This window comes from Acinonyx jubatus, chromosome B1 (genome assembly GCF_027475565.1).
Source record: "Acinonyx jubatus isolate Ajub_Pintada_27869175 chromosome B1, VMU_Ajub_asm_v1.0, whole genome shotgun sequence".
NCBI classification, from domain to species: domain Eukaryota; kingdom Metazoa; phylum Chordata; class Mammalia; order Carnivora; family Felidae; genus Acinonyx; species Acinonyx jubatus.
Genome location: NC_069382.1, coordinates 180,092,315 through 180,109,177, shown reverse-complemented (window position 1 = coordinate 180,109,177; position 16,863 = coordinate 180,092,315). Strand labels below are relative to the sequence as shown.

The following is a 16,863-nucleotide window of genomic DNA, read 5'->3' as shown; positions in this document are numbered from 1 at the left end:
TGTGCGGGTGCAAGCAGGGAAAAGGCAGGGAGAGATGGAGAGAGAGAATCCCAAGGAGGCTCCAGGCTGTCAGCAGGCAGCCCCACCCAGGGCTCAATCTCATGGACTGTGAGATCATGACCTGAGCAGAATTCAAGAGCCTGAGGTTTAACTGACCGAGCTCCACAATTGACTGAGCAGCCTGGCAATTGCTTTCTTTTCTTTTCTTTTTTTTTTTAACCTTCTGATGTCCAACAAGTAGCACAGTGACTGGCACTAGTAATCAATTAGGAATTATAATTGATTGATTTGTAATCAATGAGTAATTGTGTAATTAGTAAGACAAAGGGTGTAAACCTGAGCAACTGAATTAATGTCCTTTGCAAACAAGAGAGCGTTAATTAGTACATGGAATGTTAGTTACCTGGAATTTAAATAAAAAATTTGGAGAAATAAAAAAAATAATAAGCACCTGGAAAAATTAAGATTCTCTTTTTGTTGGGGGCGCCTGGGTGGCTCAGTAGGTTAAGCGTCCCACTTTGGCCCAGGTAATGATCTCACAGTTTGTGAGTTCGAGCCCCGTGTCAGGCTCTGTCCTGACAGCTTGGAACCTGGAACCTGCTTCGGATTCTGTGTTTCCCTCTCTCTCTGCCCCTCCCCAGCTCATGCTCGCACTCTGTCTCTGTCAAAAGTAAATAAACTTAAAAAAAAAAAAAGATTCTCTTTTTCTTGGGTGCACCTCTGAAGCTATATCATGTCAACTCTAAAACCTAAATCATTTCCCAGGTTTTAGGACCACCCAACACACTTATATTTGCAACTTTTGGTTGGCTCTGAAGATAAGGGACATTTTCATTATTTTTATAGCCAACTCATGTATGCTATCATGTTAATGGAAGGTTCTTTTAGGGATTGCACTCAGATCACTATTGCTTTTCAAACCATATTTTCTGCCACTCTACATTTGATTGTCTACCAGGTGCCAGGACTGTCTTAAATACTGTACTTATTTAAGCTTCAAGAGAGTCTTGTAATTTAGGTTTATTATTTTACATAGACAGGCCTTGTTACGGGTTGAATTGTGCCCTCCCCCATTCACATGGGAAGTCCTAACCCCCAGTACTCCAGAATGTGACTTTATTTGGAGATAGGGCCTTTGCAGGGGTAATCAAGTTCAAGTGAGGTTGTTAAGGTGGGCTTTGGTTCAATTTGACTGGTGTCCTTAAAAAATGGGGAAATTGACATATCCATAGAGGGAAGACAATGTGAAGAGACACAGGGAGATGTCCATCTACACGCCAAGGAAACAGACGGGGAACAGAGCCTGTTTTCACAGCCCTCAGAAGGAACCAGCCCTGCTGACACCCTGACCCTGGACTTTTGGCTTTCAGAATTTGCACGACAAATTTTTGTCCCATAAGCCACCTGGTCTGTGGTACTTTGTTGCGGCAGCCCTGGCAAACGAATACAGACACATCGTTTGGTTTTTCAATGGCAAAAAAAAAAAAAAAAAAAAAAAAAAAATGTAGACCAATACCAGGATTGACTGGTTGCCAAGAGTTTTCCTTTTATTTTGAAGTATACTCTTTGACATCTCAAACTTTGGCTGAGTGGTGCAAAGTGTGTAAACCTGACCTACTGAATTTCCTTTAATAGAGTCACTTGGGATCATTTGATCATTAGTTTAACTAAATTCCTTCTTTGCAGTTCTTTAAATATTTATTTTATTCTGTACTACCTCTACGGGTAGTGAAGCCGATAAATGTGTTCCTTGCTGTGATAAGTACTATTCCTTCTATGTGCACCTGCTTAGTGCATGAAAAACAATACAGAAAGGGCACATTTAGAGAACACGTGAATAATCTCATGGTGTTAAATTCAGTCTATATGCTGATGGCTCCTGAATTGAAATCTTCAGCTTGGGCTTCTCCTCTGGACTCCAGGATTGTTTATCAAACTGTCCACTGACATTTTTGCCCGATGCCTAATAGCATCTCCAGTTGAACCTACTCCAAAATAAGCTTCTAAACCTCCATCACCACCACCACCACCTGCCCCCAACCCACTCTCCTCACAATGTCCCCCACGGGAGGCCATTCTATGCTTCCAGACGCTTCTGCCAAACATTTCGGCATTATCTTTCGTTTTGCTCTCTGACACGTCGGATTTCGTTGGTCTGGGAAGCCTGTTGATTCTTCCTTTTAAGATTTACCAAGAATTCCACCACTTTAACCATCACTTCTGCTCCTATTCTGACCCAAACTTCCATCATCTCTTGTCTGGGTTATTGCAGGAGGCTCCTAACTCTTGTTCCTGTTCCTGCCATGAAATAACTAGAGTGAAGCAATAAAGAAAGGATGCCTGTGGAGGTGGGGGATGGGATGGGATGGGTGAAATAGGTGATGTGGATTAAGGAGGGCACTTGTGATGAGCACTGGGGGTGGTATGGAAGTGCTGAATCACTATATTGTACACCTGAAACTAACAGTACACTGTATGTTAACTAATTGAATTTTAAATTAAAAGAAAAAAAAGTATGTCTGATTGCATTGACGCTACTCAAAAACTTCCACTGGTTTCTGAACTCATTCAGAGGGAAAGGCTAAAGTTCTTACCATGATCTGTAACATCCTGCATGTTATGGCCCCTATCACGTCTCTTACAGTTTCTACTATTCTCTCCCTCGGTCTACTCTGGCCTTAGTAGACTACCTTCTTGCTATTTCTGAAACAAGCCACACACACCGTTTCCCCCAGAGCTTTCTGCTTACAGGGGTCCTCTCACCCCAGATAACTGTATAATTATTTCACTTCATTCAAGTCCTTACTGAAAAGTCACCTCCACCCTCCTTGCTTTCTTAACCCCTTTAGCGCTTATCAATGTTTAACACGTGACATATTTTACTTATTTATCTCACATATCACCGATCAGATTCCTCAATTAGAATGTAATTCTAAGGGATGAGTTTCCTTTTCTCCTTTTATTGTGTCATAGCAAAAGGGCCCGATCAATTTTGGCTATATATATAGCACTAATTTGTCCCAGTTAGAGAGACTACTTTAAAATCTTACTATCTTTTACCTTCTGGATTGGTAATAATGCTCTGAGAATGTGCTCCCCCATAATTTGAACCTCCACATTTCTAGGCTTTCTGCTTTCCATGTCAGGAAGCTTGTTCCCAATCTCTCCCGTGATATTCCACGTCCCCATTGCAAACACATTTTGGAACACCTTTGTGTAAATTTTAAAACATTTACCAGTTCCTGGAAGCTATATTATGTGAAGTATGAAATTATTCATAAACTCACTTGATTTTAATTTTTTGAGGCAAGAGCTTCTTGAACAAACTGTTTTCTTAACAATTTAGCCACACCAGAGGTTGTAGAACCAGCATTTGATGGTGGCAGAAATTATGAAATAACAAAGCATGAATGAATGAATGAATGAATGAATGGTCTATCTTTCCTTTCATACACATACCTGACTGTGAGCTTCTCAGGTCTTAGACATAATAGGGATTCTCTTATTTATCTTTGATCCTATTACCTGACCCCTAAAATGCATTCAGTATTTGAAAGCATGAAGGGCTTCTCTTAGTTCACCGTGCTTTTTATGCCTTGGTCCTCCCATGTTTCAGCCATTATCATTATATCGGAGCCAGTTTATTAGCTCCCTGGATTTGCTTTGCCATCGTTTTCTGTGTAATGCTTTGATTACCATCTAGAACATTACTGCACTGCAACAGCCTCCTTCCAGGTTACAGAAGGGATACTTCAATCTTCACTGAAGGGAGACTTACTGAACTCTGAGGCAGCCTTGGTGGTAATGGCCTTGATGTTGTGAGGCTGTTTGCTCTAGGTCCCTTATGCTGCTTTGGGATATAACTTAATAATGTCTTGCTTTATGCCTTGAATCCCCAGCTTTTTTTAGGGGAGGCAGGATTCAAAAGTATGGGGGAGGCGGGGTGGGGACAGGGGTGGTTCATATCTCCTGCAATAACCTTTGATTGACGGGAACGAGGAACTCCGGTGTTCTTCCTTCCTCTGTTCCAAAACACTGTGGTCTCCCAAGTCCTCCGTGGAGACATCAGGTGAGACCGAACAGCCAGCACCCTTTCTTGTACCTCTGTGGCCAACTCAGTAGTTCATCTTCTTGATTTTTTGCTACCTCTTTCCCTACTTCATTGCCCCTTTCCCCTCGCTCTTGCTTCGCTGGGGTTATATTCTCCAAGGAATTCCTGTCATATAGGCCTTTACCTCGGGTCCTGTGTTCTTGGAAACCTGGATTAGAATATCATTGACTGTCCCTCCAGGCATATGACGCTGTAAAGCTTTTTACGTGCCTAGTTTTGTTGTATGTGCTTTTATGTATTTTTCACGTGTTCTTTCCACTTTCCTCTTTTGTGCAATTTATTTATTTTTTAATTTTTTTTTATGTTTGATTTAGTTTTGAGAGGGAGAGAGACAGAGCACAAGTGGGGGAGGGTCAGAAAGAGAGGGAGACAAAGAATCCTAAGCAGGCTCCAGGCTCTGAGCTGTCAGCACAGAGCCCGATACGGGGCTCGAACTCGCGAGTTGTGAGATCATGACCTGAGCTGAAGTCGGACGCTTAACCGACTGAGCCACCCAGGCGCCCCTCTTTTGTGCAATTTAACTGAAAACAAGTTCTGTCCTTAACACCCTCAAGAGTTTAGATAATAATAGCCACCTGTGCACCAAGTCCCTTTACAACCATTTTTACCTCACAACAATCCTGTGTAGGTACAATTATTGTTGCCTTTTTACAGAATGGGAAACTAAGGCTAAGATGTTTAGAAACTTGGCCAAAGTCACACAATTGCTGTGTGAACGCTAGAATCTGTATCTTAAAGACACCATTCCTCAAATAAACCTCCAGCAAGGACCGGGCTTACAGGAACCAAGATATAGGAGCTCATGAAGGGTTTAAATTCCAAATGGCTGGACTTTTATGGCCATGTTGGTATACACTCAAACTTAACACCTTGCTTAACCTTGCAGTATCTGGATGGATTTTCCACAAAAGAAGAGTGAGGTGGGTAACCCTTTACAACTTTAAAAAGAAGCCTATTTTTCTCCTTCTTGCTCATGCACTTTCTATGGCATCTTTTCCAAAAATAGACACATTTGTATACTTTGAAAATGAGGGGAGGTAATGCCCTCTTAGATAATCTCTTCAAGTGTTTTTATGAACCCCTAAACAACTTTGTACCTCATAACTCACAGATGTTATAAATATTTGATTGGTGCTTTGGACCCATGGAACCACACTGTGCCCAAAACACATACTTTTCTGTCCTAAGCTTTCGTTCTAGAACAAACAGTTGGTCTTAGTGTGATTTAAGATTAGGTTAGTAGGCATCTGAACTTAGAAGCATACTCAAAAGTTTTTCCATCCCATCAATCACTTTTCTAGTCTCTTGCTGTCAAGAGTGTAGGCATATCATGTTTTACCTGTTGCATAATTTGCCTTTCATCTTCAGAATTATCATTACCGTCCAAGGACTCCTCTGGGTGCAAATGACATGGTGCTCATTTTCTCATCATTTTCGGTTATGAACATGTCTACTTTTGTCTTCACAGTTTGATTCCTCTTTTTTAGGACGTAACAGAGATTATGTGATCGATAGTATTCATGGACCAGACTAAGCAGTAACAGAGCAAACACCCTTTTTAATAATAGAAATGACTCCATAAGCCCACCGATAAGCTTTGGCAAAACTGACTTGCTTTTGCTCTGTTGGGTGGCTTTTTAAAAACTATGTTAATATGCCGAAACTCTTAATAGTTTTTGGTTTTGGCCTGTGGATGCAAGATACCTTTTAAAAGACTTTCTTCCTCCATGCGCCAAGAAAGATGCAGTGAGGAAGTTTACCAACTTCACTTAGTTGGTTGAGGAATCTTCCATGCCTTATTGGCTTTAGGGAGAAAGAATCTTGCAAATGAGTTATTCCACGATGTCACTTTTCTTCTTAGTATGTGGCTTTAATTCATTCAACAATTAGAAAACCATATTTATATGCAGAGGCTTCACTCTTTGGATCCTGGGGCCACCATATACGTAGTTACCACCTTAGAGATGTTTCTAAAGGTCTCAGGACCTGAATTCCCTTGCAAGCTTGGGTGGGGAGTTAGTGGGAAAACAGAAAGTTGGTTGGTGCGCAACAGGGCTTCCACCAAAGGAAGTTCTTTGCATTTGTCCGAGGGGCTTAACTGTAATTTGCAAAAGAAGCGGGGTCTCGGATGATGCTCCGTCAGCCGCCAATATTCCAGGGTCGCGGAGTCAAGCCAAGAAATCTAACTCGCAAGTCGCTCTGTTGGGGAAAGGCGTGCTGGAGAAGCTCCGTGGGCGGGCAGGGCGCAGGAGAAAGCCCCTCTCAGTTACCGCGCACCGGAATTCCCCACGCCCCTACCTCCACCCCAGCTCCCGCTCCACGCCCCTACCTCCACCCCAGCTCCAGCTCCACGCCCACCCACAGCCTGCCGCGCCCGCCCGCGCGGTGACGTCATCGCCTGGCAGCCGGCCGCCTGGACGCACCGCCCACGGAGTGGGAGCCGGAAGCCAAGCTAGCTTCGGCGCGCTGGCGTCCCGGAACCGCGGGAGCAGGCCTGAGAGCTCGCGCACCTGGGGAAAAGGCGGTGGGAGACAGCGGGCATGCGCGAGGCTGCCTGGCGGCGCAGGCGCGCTTCTGGCTTCGCTCCCGGGACGAGATCCGGTTCTCCGGGTTGGAGCGGGTGGGGAGTCGTGGGCCGTCCTGGCAGCCGGGGAGAAGGGGGAGAAGACGGAGATGGGGACGGAGCCCGACGCTTGGGAAGGGCTGGTTTGCTTCTGGGATGGGAGGGGCCGGCTGGACGGATCTTGCGTCTGTGCTGGGCGCGCCCCACGGAGTTAAGGCTTTTTTTTTTTTTTTTTTTTTTTTTTTTTGTCGGAAGATGAACTCAAACCACCACGCAGGCAAAGGGCGATGAGCTTATCCTAAATTAGGAACACGCTCAGAACACACGCCCAGAGCCTGGTGCCAGTTCTCCCTGAGGGATGAAAACGTACCTGTGTGCCAGGCAGCGCGCAAAGGCAGACCTGTTATTTCACTCTTCTCCCGCCACCAGCAGTCCTGGGGGGCTGGCATTATGACATGGTCCCTAATTTTCCCCTCCGAAAACCGAGGCCAGAGTAATTTTTCTACGGGTTACACAGCTGAAAAGTGGTGGAGTTGCCGTTTCCACGAGGTTTGTCTCATAAAAAGCTCAGTGCTCCCCATCAGATGCTTGAAGTCACGAATGGGTGAAAATTAGTAAAGACACTCTGTAAATGAATGGAAAGTCAAAAAGTTTGGACGTTAAAAACCGGGCTGCAGGAGTCAGGCAGGCGGAAAGGAGAAATGTCTGTGTCCAAGGAGATTTTGAATGTGCTTTGGCAAGAGGAAAGAGAAGAAAGTTTGTGGGAGGCAAGGAAAAGGAAGGTAAAGGGTTGGAGGTGAGACAGGAAGTCTGAGATAAAAGGGAAGTGATTGTTTTAACGGGAACCTGGTGTTTCTGCTCGGCTTGGAAATAGAAGCATCTGTATGTAATTCTACAGATTGGCTTCTCTTCCAAAGCAATGGATTTTCTCTTTTCTGCACTTAGGTTTTTGCTAGATGCACAGTGACGCTATACCTCTGTTTCACAAGAGGATGCATTCTGGTCACTCTAATAGAAACTTCAGAACCCTTGACAAAGATGATATGAGATGATTTATTGCTGAACCCTGGCCTGAGACAGGTCTTTTCAGCGTTGGCAGGTATCTCCCTATCTCCTTTTTGGCTCCAGTGGTGAGAGGCATAAACAGTTAATCATAACCTCAAATCCAGTGCCTTTTCAGTGCCAACATCTATCTTTGAAAGGAAGGAGGGGTGCCTGGCTGGTTCAGTCTTTGGAGCATGTAACTCTTGATCTCTGGATGGTGAGTTCAGGCAAGCCCCAGGTCCTAGGGTGTGGAGCCTACTTGAAAGACAGAGAAAGAAAGAAAAAGAAAGAAAGAAAGAAACCCCCACATATCTTTGTTTAAAGAAGGTTGGCGTGGGTGATTTGTTAATTTGTTTGTGGTTTTATACTGCAATTATTGCTATAATACAGCTTGCTCTACCCAATTTAGCAACTGATTAAGTGCTACCTTGTATTAGTCTCTAATTATTTAATGGGTGTAAATTTTATCTCTTAAGCAAGATCATAAGATTTCCTAGGCAGGGACTGTGTTGTTTCTCATATCCCTGAGTACTGAATAGACTTTTTTCTGTCTCTTATTCCTCCTGAATCCCAACTACTCAGTACCCTGCCTGGCACATACTAGGCATTCAGTAAATATTGGATGAATGAAATGTTGCCTTCTGGAGAGCAGAAAACAAGACTGTTATTTATATTTTTCTAGTCTTCCAGCAGAATTCTCTCCTTTTGGTAGACACTCAGCAAATGTGTGACTTGATTGCTGTGCCTTTCAGCAGGGGAAATATAATCTCCCTGTTGCCCTATGAAGAATTGCCACCTAAAACACTATGTTCCCAAGAAGTCTGTCAAGAAATAATTGTTGATAGATTGATTAGCTTCAAAGAAATTCTTGATTCTTTTCTGAAGAGTGCATCTGCCCTTCCACAGTGAATGATAATCATGGTTATATTGGCTACATTGCCTAAGAAATTCTTTGGGAGATTGTGTAATTTGAGCAGCTTTTTGACTTAGGAAAACAAACCAACCAATAAAAACCAAAATCGAAGCCCTAACCCAACAATGAAAACCCAATACGAAACAGGACCTTTATGCTTAAGAACCGTACCTGAAAATTTTAAATAACTTTTTGCTCTTGGGAAAGAGAATGCGTGTGTGTGTGTGTGTGTGTGTGTGTGTGTGTGTGTAGGCGCGCTCTGCTTCGTTTCAGGTAGGTAAAGCCAAGTCTGAACAACCGTTCTGTAAACTTATTAAACTGACAGCAAAGAATCCTTGTTAGTGACGTGGGAGTAGCGAGGTGGTGATTCAGGAAATGTTTGAACATAGGGAAGTCAGGGGCAACAGCAATCCATTTCAGTATTTCCATTCGGGGGTGCTAAATCTGGCCCTGTCTCCCATTTATCAGCTGTGGGACCTGGGGATAACATCTCTGGGCTGGGGTTGCCTCATTTGTACAATGGGGATGATAACGATACCACTATATAACTTTTAGAGTTACAATGTGTATATTTGCAAAGCCTTTCGAGCACTGCCTGGCACATGGGCTTGTAGCAAGCGCTTTAGGTAAATAAAACACGTTATGCTAACCTCCACTTCCACATTGCTAGCTTCTTGTAAGCCCCACCTATACTGAAATTCTAGAGACGCCGCTGTTTCTGATTACAAGGTTTTTTCGACCCATGCAATTATTTTTGTTGCCGTCTACATGCCTATAACTCGCCCAAACAATTTGGGAAGTCAGTACTCCTTTGTCCCGCCTCTTTGGTCCCCCCCCCCCCCCCGCCTCCTGTCTGGGCGGGGCCGTGAGTGGGGGAGGGGGCATGCCCGTCTTCCTACCCTCAAACTAAGCTGCTCGGCGAAAGCGTTAACTGCCTCCCCGCCGCACTCCGGTCCTCCCGGGAACGCCCCTGGAGGCGGGGCTGTGGCGCCGCGCAGGCGCAGTACAGCAGCGCCGCGCCTGCGCCGTGGAGGGGCTGAAGGAGGCGGGGGATTGGTATGCTGCGTGCGAGTGTGTGAGGGAGGAGGCGTCGGGGCCGAGCGTGGTACTACGACGGGCGCGGGCCGGAGAGGGCGGGGGGATGCGCCGCGGCGGCGGTGGCGCGGGCGCTGGGGCTGGTGTTGAGAGGCGCCAGAGCAGCGGATCCCGGTCTCGCCGCCGCAGGAGCGCGGGTGTCGCTCGCGGCCTGAAGACGCCGTACCTTTCTGCCCCTCACCTTTTTTTTTTTTTTTTTTTTAAATAACCGGAACCAATGAACGCAGCCGGGACCCGAGCTCCGGAGGCCGCCGGTGCCGAGGGGACCAGGCTGGCGCCCGGCAGGAGCTCGCGTCCGAGGCGGCGGGGGCGGCCCGAGGAGTCGCCGGCGGCGGCTGCAGCGCCTGGCGGAGCGGACGAGTGGCCGGCGGCCGTAACGCCGCTGCGCTTTCCCCCTGCTGCTCCTCCGCGCCCTCATCCTGCCGCGACGCCCGGCCCGGCCTCGGGCAGGCTGCGGCGGTGGCATTGGGCTGCGCTACTGGTGCTTGGGCTGCTGGTGGCCGGCGCGGCGGATGGATGCGAGCTGGTGTCCAGGCACCTCGGAGGGCGGCGGGCCTCGGGCTCTGCCGCCGCAGCCGCCTCCTCTCCCGCTGCGGCGGCGGGCGACAGTCCGGCGCTCATGACAGGTGAGGGCCCGGGGGGGTGGGGGGCGGCGGGCGGGACGAGTCCGGCTGCTGAGGGACCCCCATCCCCGGGAGGGGCCCTGCCGGGACCCCGCTATTTGACGGCCACGGGGCGATGCAGAGCGTGGCGCCCAGACGCCCGCGCCTTGGCCGCTGCTTCGTCGCGGTCCCCTACAGTCCGGACGCCTTCCCCCCCCCCCCCCCCCCCCCCGCCGACACCCTGCCCTCGACAGAGCCTCTCGACGGCACTCGCTTCCCCGCCCTACAGTCGGGTTCCCCGGTGTTCCACGCTGAGCAATGCGGCGGTTTCTCTTCCGTGCTGCAGAAGAGCCAGCAGGGTCTGCAGGGTACTGGGCTGAAATTTTTTTTTTTTTTTTAAGCTGCTAGAAAAAATCGGCAGCAGCAATGCGGTATTGAGTCGGCCTACGGTGCTGCTTTTGCAAAGGCAGCTGGCAGCGAGTCTCACAGGTTCAAAGCCCCGCTGAGCATAGTGTCCCAGGGGAGGCTGCTAAAGAGGATTCTTTGAGAGGCATACTACCTAGTGGTATGAGTGGTTCCGTATTAGTATGCGGAAACCTCTTAAGTCTCATGTGTGTTTTTTGAAGGGTGGGAGGAACGTTTTAAAGGATGGGAAATATGTGCTGGTGGGAGCATCACTGGGTGACAAAGGGTGCCACCAGAAAGCTCTTCAGGTAACCAGAAACATACTTAAAATTTATCAAGTGCAGCGTATTCGGGGCTTGTATTTGAGCAAAAACAGTTCTGATTGAGTGCATCAGCACCTTTGTAATACAGAACGTTCTCGAAATTACTGAAAACTTGCGAACGTGTTGGGTAAGGATAGGTAGAAAATAGGATCCTTTTAAAGCTTTCCAGTGGCATGTACAAGTGGTCTGCATGGTTTAGGTAATGATGTAGGGATCTTGAAATGATTTCTTTTGGAAAAGTAGTGGGGCTGAAGTAATGTTTATTTATTTATTTGTTGTACTTTATTTTTAAAAGTAATCCGCAGCTTTTCTGCATTGAATGCAAGACTAAAAAGGAAAAAGTAAAGTGGAACAAGATGACCCATCATTAATTTAACCAAAGTGATAGTCCAGCAGGCGTCTGAAAGTTACTAGCAGCTGCTCTGAGAAGTGCTCAAGAGCTATATTCTTTGGAGCAAAGCAGCTATTCCCTGCGTTCTATGACAGGGTGTTTGCTATTTTAGAGAGGAGGGTGTTGGTAAGCTCCGTTACGTGCTTTGTAGTTGTATGGAACATAATGGGCAGAATATTTAACTTGCTTTACCCTGAGACCTAGCAAGCTCCTCTAAAGGAAACTGGAAACCTCAAACCTGTCACTGGGTAATTTGGAGAAAATGATTACAGATGCTCAGTATTAGGACCGTGATATGGTTTGGGAGGATATTTGGAATAATCTGAGGCTTGAATAGTCTTTATTCTCGAGATACAGATGTGGCAGATAAAAACGAAGAACAGTGATTATTAGGAAAGTAGCCAGATAAAACTATAATCGTGAAGGTTAAAGAAAGTAGGGAGATAAAACTGATTCTGAAGGTTTAATGCCTCATGCAGTAAGGGAGGGAGCAGAAATATTGGGGCTTCTAAAAGGTATAGCAGTGTGATGCTTGGTTTCTTGAGCAGAAGGGTTTGTTTAATAAATAATTGGCTAATGTTTTTATCAATATGTAATTGGTAGAAGGGCATATAATTCAGAAAATTTAGTATTTTTTAACCAGTAACAGTATAATGTACAATTATATCATACATAAAGTATAATGTAGATTATATCAAGGAAATTACTGCAGATGGAATTTTATTTTAATTAGCTGTTTATAATCCTTTTTGAAGATTTAAATTTCTCTGAGTTGTTTATGGGATTGTGAAAAAGGAAAGGTGATTCTTATTGGATAAAAAGTCTGGTGCATCACACAAAATGAGTTTGTGCTGTGGTGCTTTAAAATAAGTTTACAAAAATAGTATTAATTATGGAGTTTATTTTTAAAGTTCTTTTCCTTTGTTGGAGTATTGATTTTTAACAAGTTAAACATTTCCATTTAAAGTTTAAAATAATCAGACTACACAATGTGCAAGTTAAATTGTGGTCATTAGTTTATTTAAATATAGTCAATAGCACTGGTATCTGGAAAGTGGTAAATTGAAAGTCGGTAATAAAGTTGGAGCATATTGAAAATTTCTCTGAACTACGTATATGCTCTCTATAGGGCTCGTTCCTATACTTCTGATTATATGAATAGCACTTTAGTTTATGGTTTCCACTTGTAAATGTTGTGCTAGACCCAGAACATAATAGATTGTTGCTGATGTATACTTTAGGAAGTAGAATCATAGCCTGTACTTAAAAATTACTGTTAACTACATTCTGGGTAGTGTTAATGGAGAGAAAAGGGGTAGAGAGCATTAGTAATAAAACGTAGCTACATGTGAAATTTGAAAGTGGACAATTCTTGAAAGAATTCTGAGAGAAGAATTGTTCTCTGGCTCTGTATTAAAATTGTCATTTAACTGTGAGTTTTCTTAATAGCTCTGAAAATGACAGTCCAAATCACATCTTCTCTTTTCCGCTACAGTTTGGTTCTTTAGGGACGTTGTAAGAGTTTGCCTCTTACTAATAAAATGTAGAAAGCATTCTTTTCCACTGATGTTTCCCTCTCAGTTTTATTTTTGAGGTTTAGTGTATCCTAAGAATAAATTACCTTTAAGACATCTATTGCATATTTCATTTTGAGCAAGCAAGTGTTCTTACAGAGACTGAGAAATCATCAAAATAAACAGACTTACCGTCATAATGAATATCCGTTTGTATTTTTCTTTTCTATATAACATTTTCAGGATTTTGCAAAAATGTTTGGATGAGGTGAAACCAATATTTATACTATTGTGAAATAAAGGTTATATATGGGGATATAGGGCCCTTGCTTTGTAAGTGATTGAAATTTAAAGCAGGTTAGGGCTTGGTGACTAAGAGTTTGTTGATTACCATTTAAGGCAGTGCTTTAATAATTCAAAACATTTTTTTTTTTTTTTTTTTTTGCGTAACACATTTAGAATCAATGAATTGATCACAGTAGAGAATAATTGATCTCATCTGGATATGGTCTCTGAGAAATAGTTTATGAAAGGCAAGAAATACACTCAAATGTGTCATGTATATATATGTGTGTGTATACATACACGCACACACGTATGTACATATATTTACATATATGTATATATTTGCACACACACACACATATATGTATATGGAACACAGTTTTTTATTCTGGCAAAATATACAGAATTCAGTTGACCCTTGAGCAGCAGGGTTAGGAGTGCTGATGTCTACAGTTAAAAATCCTAGTATAATTTTTGACTCCTCCAAAACTTAGCTACTAAAGCCTACTGTTGACTGGAAGCCTAATGTAAACAATTAACACATATTTCATGTTTTGTATTATGTACTGATTCTTAAAGTAAGTTAGAGAAAAGAAAGTGTAATTAATAAAATCATAAGAGAAAATACATTTACAATGCTGTACTGTATAAAAAAAAATCTGTATATAAGTGGATCCACAAAGTTTAAACCGACAGAGCTTAAGGGTCAACTGTAATTGACACATTTAAAACATATTTTCTTATATGTAGTTACTTGTTTCAGAATTAAAAAAAATTTTTTTTTAATGTTTTGTTTATTTTTTGAGACACAGAGAGACATAGTGTGAGCAGGGGAGGGGTAGAGAGAGAGCGAGGCACAGAATCCAAAGCAGGCTCCAGGCTCTGAGCTGTCAGCACAGAGCCTGATGCGGGGCTGGAACTCACAAACCGCAAGATCATGACCTGAGCTGAAGTCGGGCGCTTACCCAACTGAGCCACTCAGGCGCCCCAGTTTCAGAATTTTTTAAAACGAATTTTAGTTTCGGAAATATTTGTTTCTGTCGTTTTCTAAAGATGAGTTAATGCCACTTTCTTCAGTGCCTGTATAAAGGTTTACTTAACTATAATACTTGTCACTAGTTTGGTATGTTATTAGGAATGTAAAACACATTTTAAAATGTTTCTTGGAAGTATTAAAATTTCAGTGAAAACTTAAAGTATTCTTAATTTGAAGGAATACGATTTAGAAAGAGCCACTTTACTCAGTGTTAAACACATCTATGTAGTGGGGCTTTCGTTAATTTAGATGAAAATACTTTACATAAATATGATTATCATTGTAAAATCTTAAGGTTCACTTTTAAGTATCTCACCTTGAATGCCTGACATTTACGTAGCAAATGTCACCTTTTTCTTTTTTTCTTTTTTCTTTTTTTTTTTTTATTGGTATTGGCTTGAGTATAGTTATGTACATGTTGCTTTGAGGAGTATTATTTACAATGAATTTATAGTGCTAATGTTTACATTGTGACAGTGGTTAAACTTACAGTGTAGTTTACATAGTACTAGAAAATATTGTTCCTCTTTTTGTGAAATTGCTCTTTCCGAATTTAGCTTATATTTAGCTTATGAAGCCACCTTTGGATTACTGGGTCTTCTGCTATATTTGCATTCTCTTTTGCCTTCCCAGGTAGTTCTCATTACTAGTCCTTTTCTTTATCAGTCTTTGGCCTTGCTGTAGGGGTTTTCCTTTCTTCTTTTCCTTTCTTTTCTTTTTGTTTTTGTTTTGTTCTCTAGCTAACTATAGGATTAAAGAATCTACTCATTTGTTTTTTGATATAGTCTATTCTGAACATTTAAGAATTAGTAATCTTACTGATCTGGAAATATTGCATCCCTCGTACTTTTCTTGAGAATACCACGGCAGACCTGATTGGGCTCTTGAGGGAATCCCCTGCCTCGGGGTAACTTAGAGGACCAATTGGAAAAATGGGTTTGGGATTTGGCCTAGCTTTAGCAATAGGAGTATCCACATAGAAATTCTTTAATTTGCTAAGGGCTTTCTTGGTGGTTGGATACATGCTAAAGTTTTTAGATTAATTTAGACTTCTGAGTAACTATTATCAAGCATTTTGGATATTGGCAATGCAGTGTAGAATACTTTAAAATGGTGGTTGGAGATCTGTATCTATGTATATGGTAGCTAAAGTATAAACTGGTTAAGCTAATGTTAAACAGTTAATGGTATGATTAGTAAGCCATTTTTGATATTCACTGGAATTTGGACCTTATGTTATTAAGATCTATCAGATTTTATCAGCCAAGCACTTATTAAGCACATGCAGAATACCGCATAATAGGAATGGGAAAGAATACAAACAAGAGTAGGATAATGAGTTGTGCCTATTGGGAATAATAGATATGTTTACTAAACTGTTACTAGTTGTCAGTATTGGACTCAATGATTTACATACATCACTATTTTTGATTCTGAGGTTAATCCTGTTGGAGATAACCTGCTACAATCTTCATATAAAAGATGAGGAAACCTTTGGAGGATGATCTTAAGTAACTTGCCCAAGGTTATATTTAATAAATAGCAGAGTCAGAGGTTGACCTGAGTTTCGTTGCTTTCAAAGCTTTGATTCTTAACTGGTATGTTATATGCATTCTTATACACACAACTAAATATAATGAGAGAGACTGTGATTAGTACCATAACAGACTGTAAAATGTTAGGGAAAGTAGGAGGGTAGAGTTTGGGACCTTGATAGCGACTTCTTGTGGCGATGAGTGAAAGAGCTTTCTGGAAGAAGGCATATGCAAGAATAAGGATTAAATTAATAGTTTTTTTTTTTTAAACGTTTATTTATTGAGACAGAGAGAGACAGAGCACGAATGGGGGAGAGTCAGAGAGAGAGCGATACACAGAATCTGAAACAGGCTCCAGGCTCTGAGCTGTGAGCACAGAACCCGACGCGGGGCTTGAACTCACGGACTGCAAGATCATGACCTGAGCCGAAGTCGGACACTTAACCGACTGAGCCACCACCCAGGCGCCCCAGGATTAAATTAATAGTTTTATTTGGAGTTCAGCATAGGGTGTATGTACAGTAGTGGGAAATGCAAAGAGAAGATTTGGGCCAAATTATCAAGGGCTTTAATATTCCTTAGTTTATACCCTTTGTATTGAAATGCCAGCACATTTAAAACTGTGGTACTCAACCAGTTCAGGAGTATGGGAAATTATATGTTTTCTTTTTTTATTAAAAGTTTTTTTAAAATTTAATTTTATTTTATTTTTGAGAGCGAGAGAAAGAGCACAAGCAGGGGAGGGGCAGAGAGAGAGGGAGACGCAGAATCTGAAGCAGACTCCAGGATCCGAGCTGTCAGCACAGAGCCCTGTGTGGGGCTCGAACTCATGGAACATGAGATCATCACCTAAGCCGAAGTTGGAGGCTTAACTGAGGCACCCCTGAAATTATACATTTTCTTAGCATACTGATTTTACTAGATTGTTTAAACGGAAAACAAACTTTCAGTGTTTAATCATTAGTGACTAACATTTAACATTACCCAACATGCACATGTTATGGAGAATGCAGATTTAAATATTAAGGTAAAACCAAAGGTTTAAA

At 42.8% G+C, this 16,863-nt stretch overlaps 1 protein-coding gene across 3 annotated transcripts in view; it reads left to right on the top strand.

The window, feature by feature from the left end:
* Positions 1 to 9,664: 9,664 nt before the first annotated feature.
* The window catches only part of STIM2 (stromal interaction molecule 2), a 150,533-nt gene continuing 143,334 nt past the window's right edge, over positions 9,665 to 16,863 (top strand). For 2 of the 3 annotated variants that reach the window (XM_027052538.2, XM_027052464.2), the window contains exon 1: positions 9,694 to 10,352. In XM_027052538.2, coding sequence (XP_026908339.1) covers positions 9,944 to 10,352 — 409 coding nt within the window. In that variant the 5' untranslated portion in view covers positions 9,694 to 9,943. The other variant, XM_053217481.1, reaches the window with a different exon arrangement.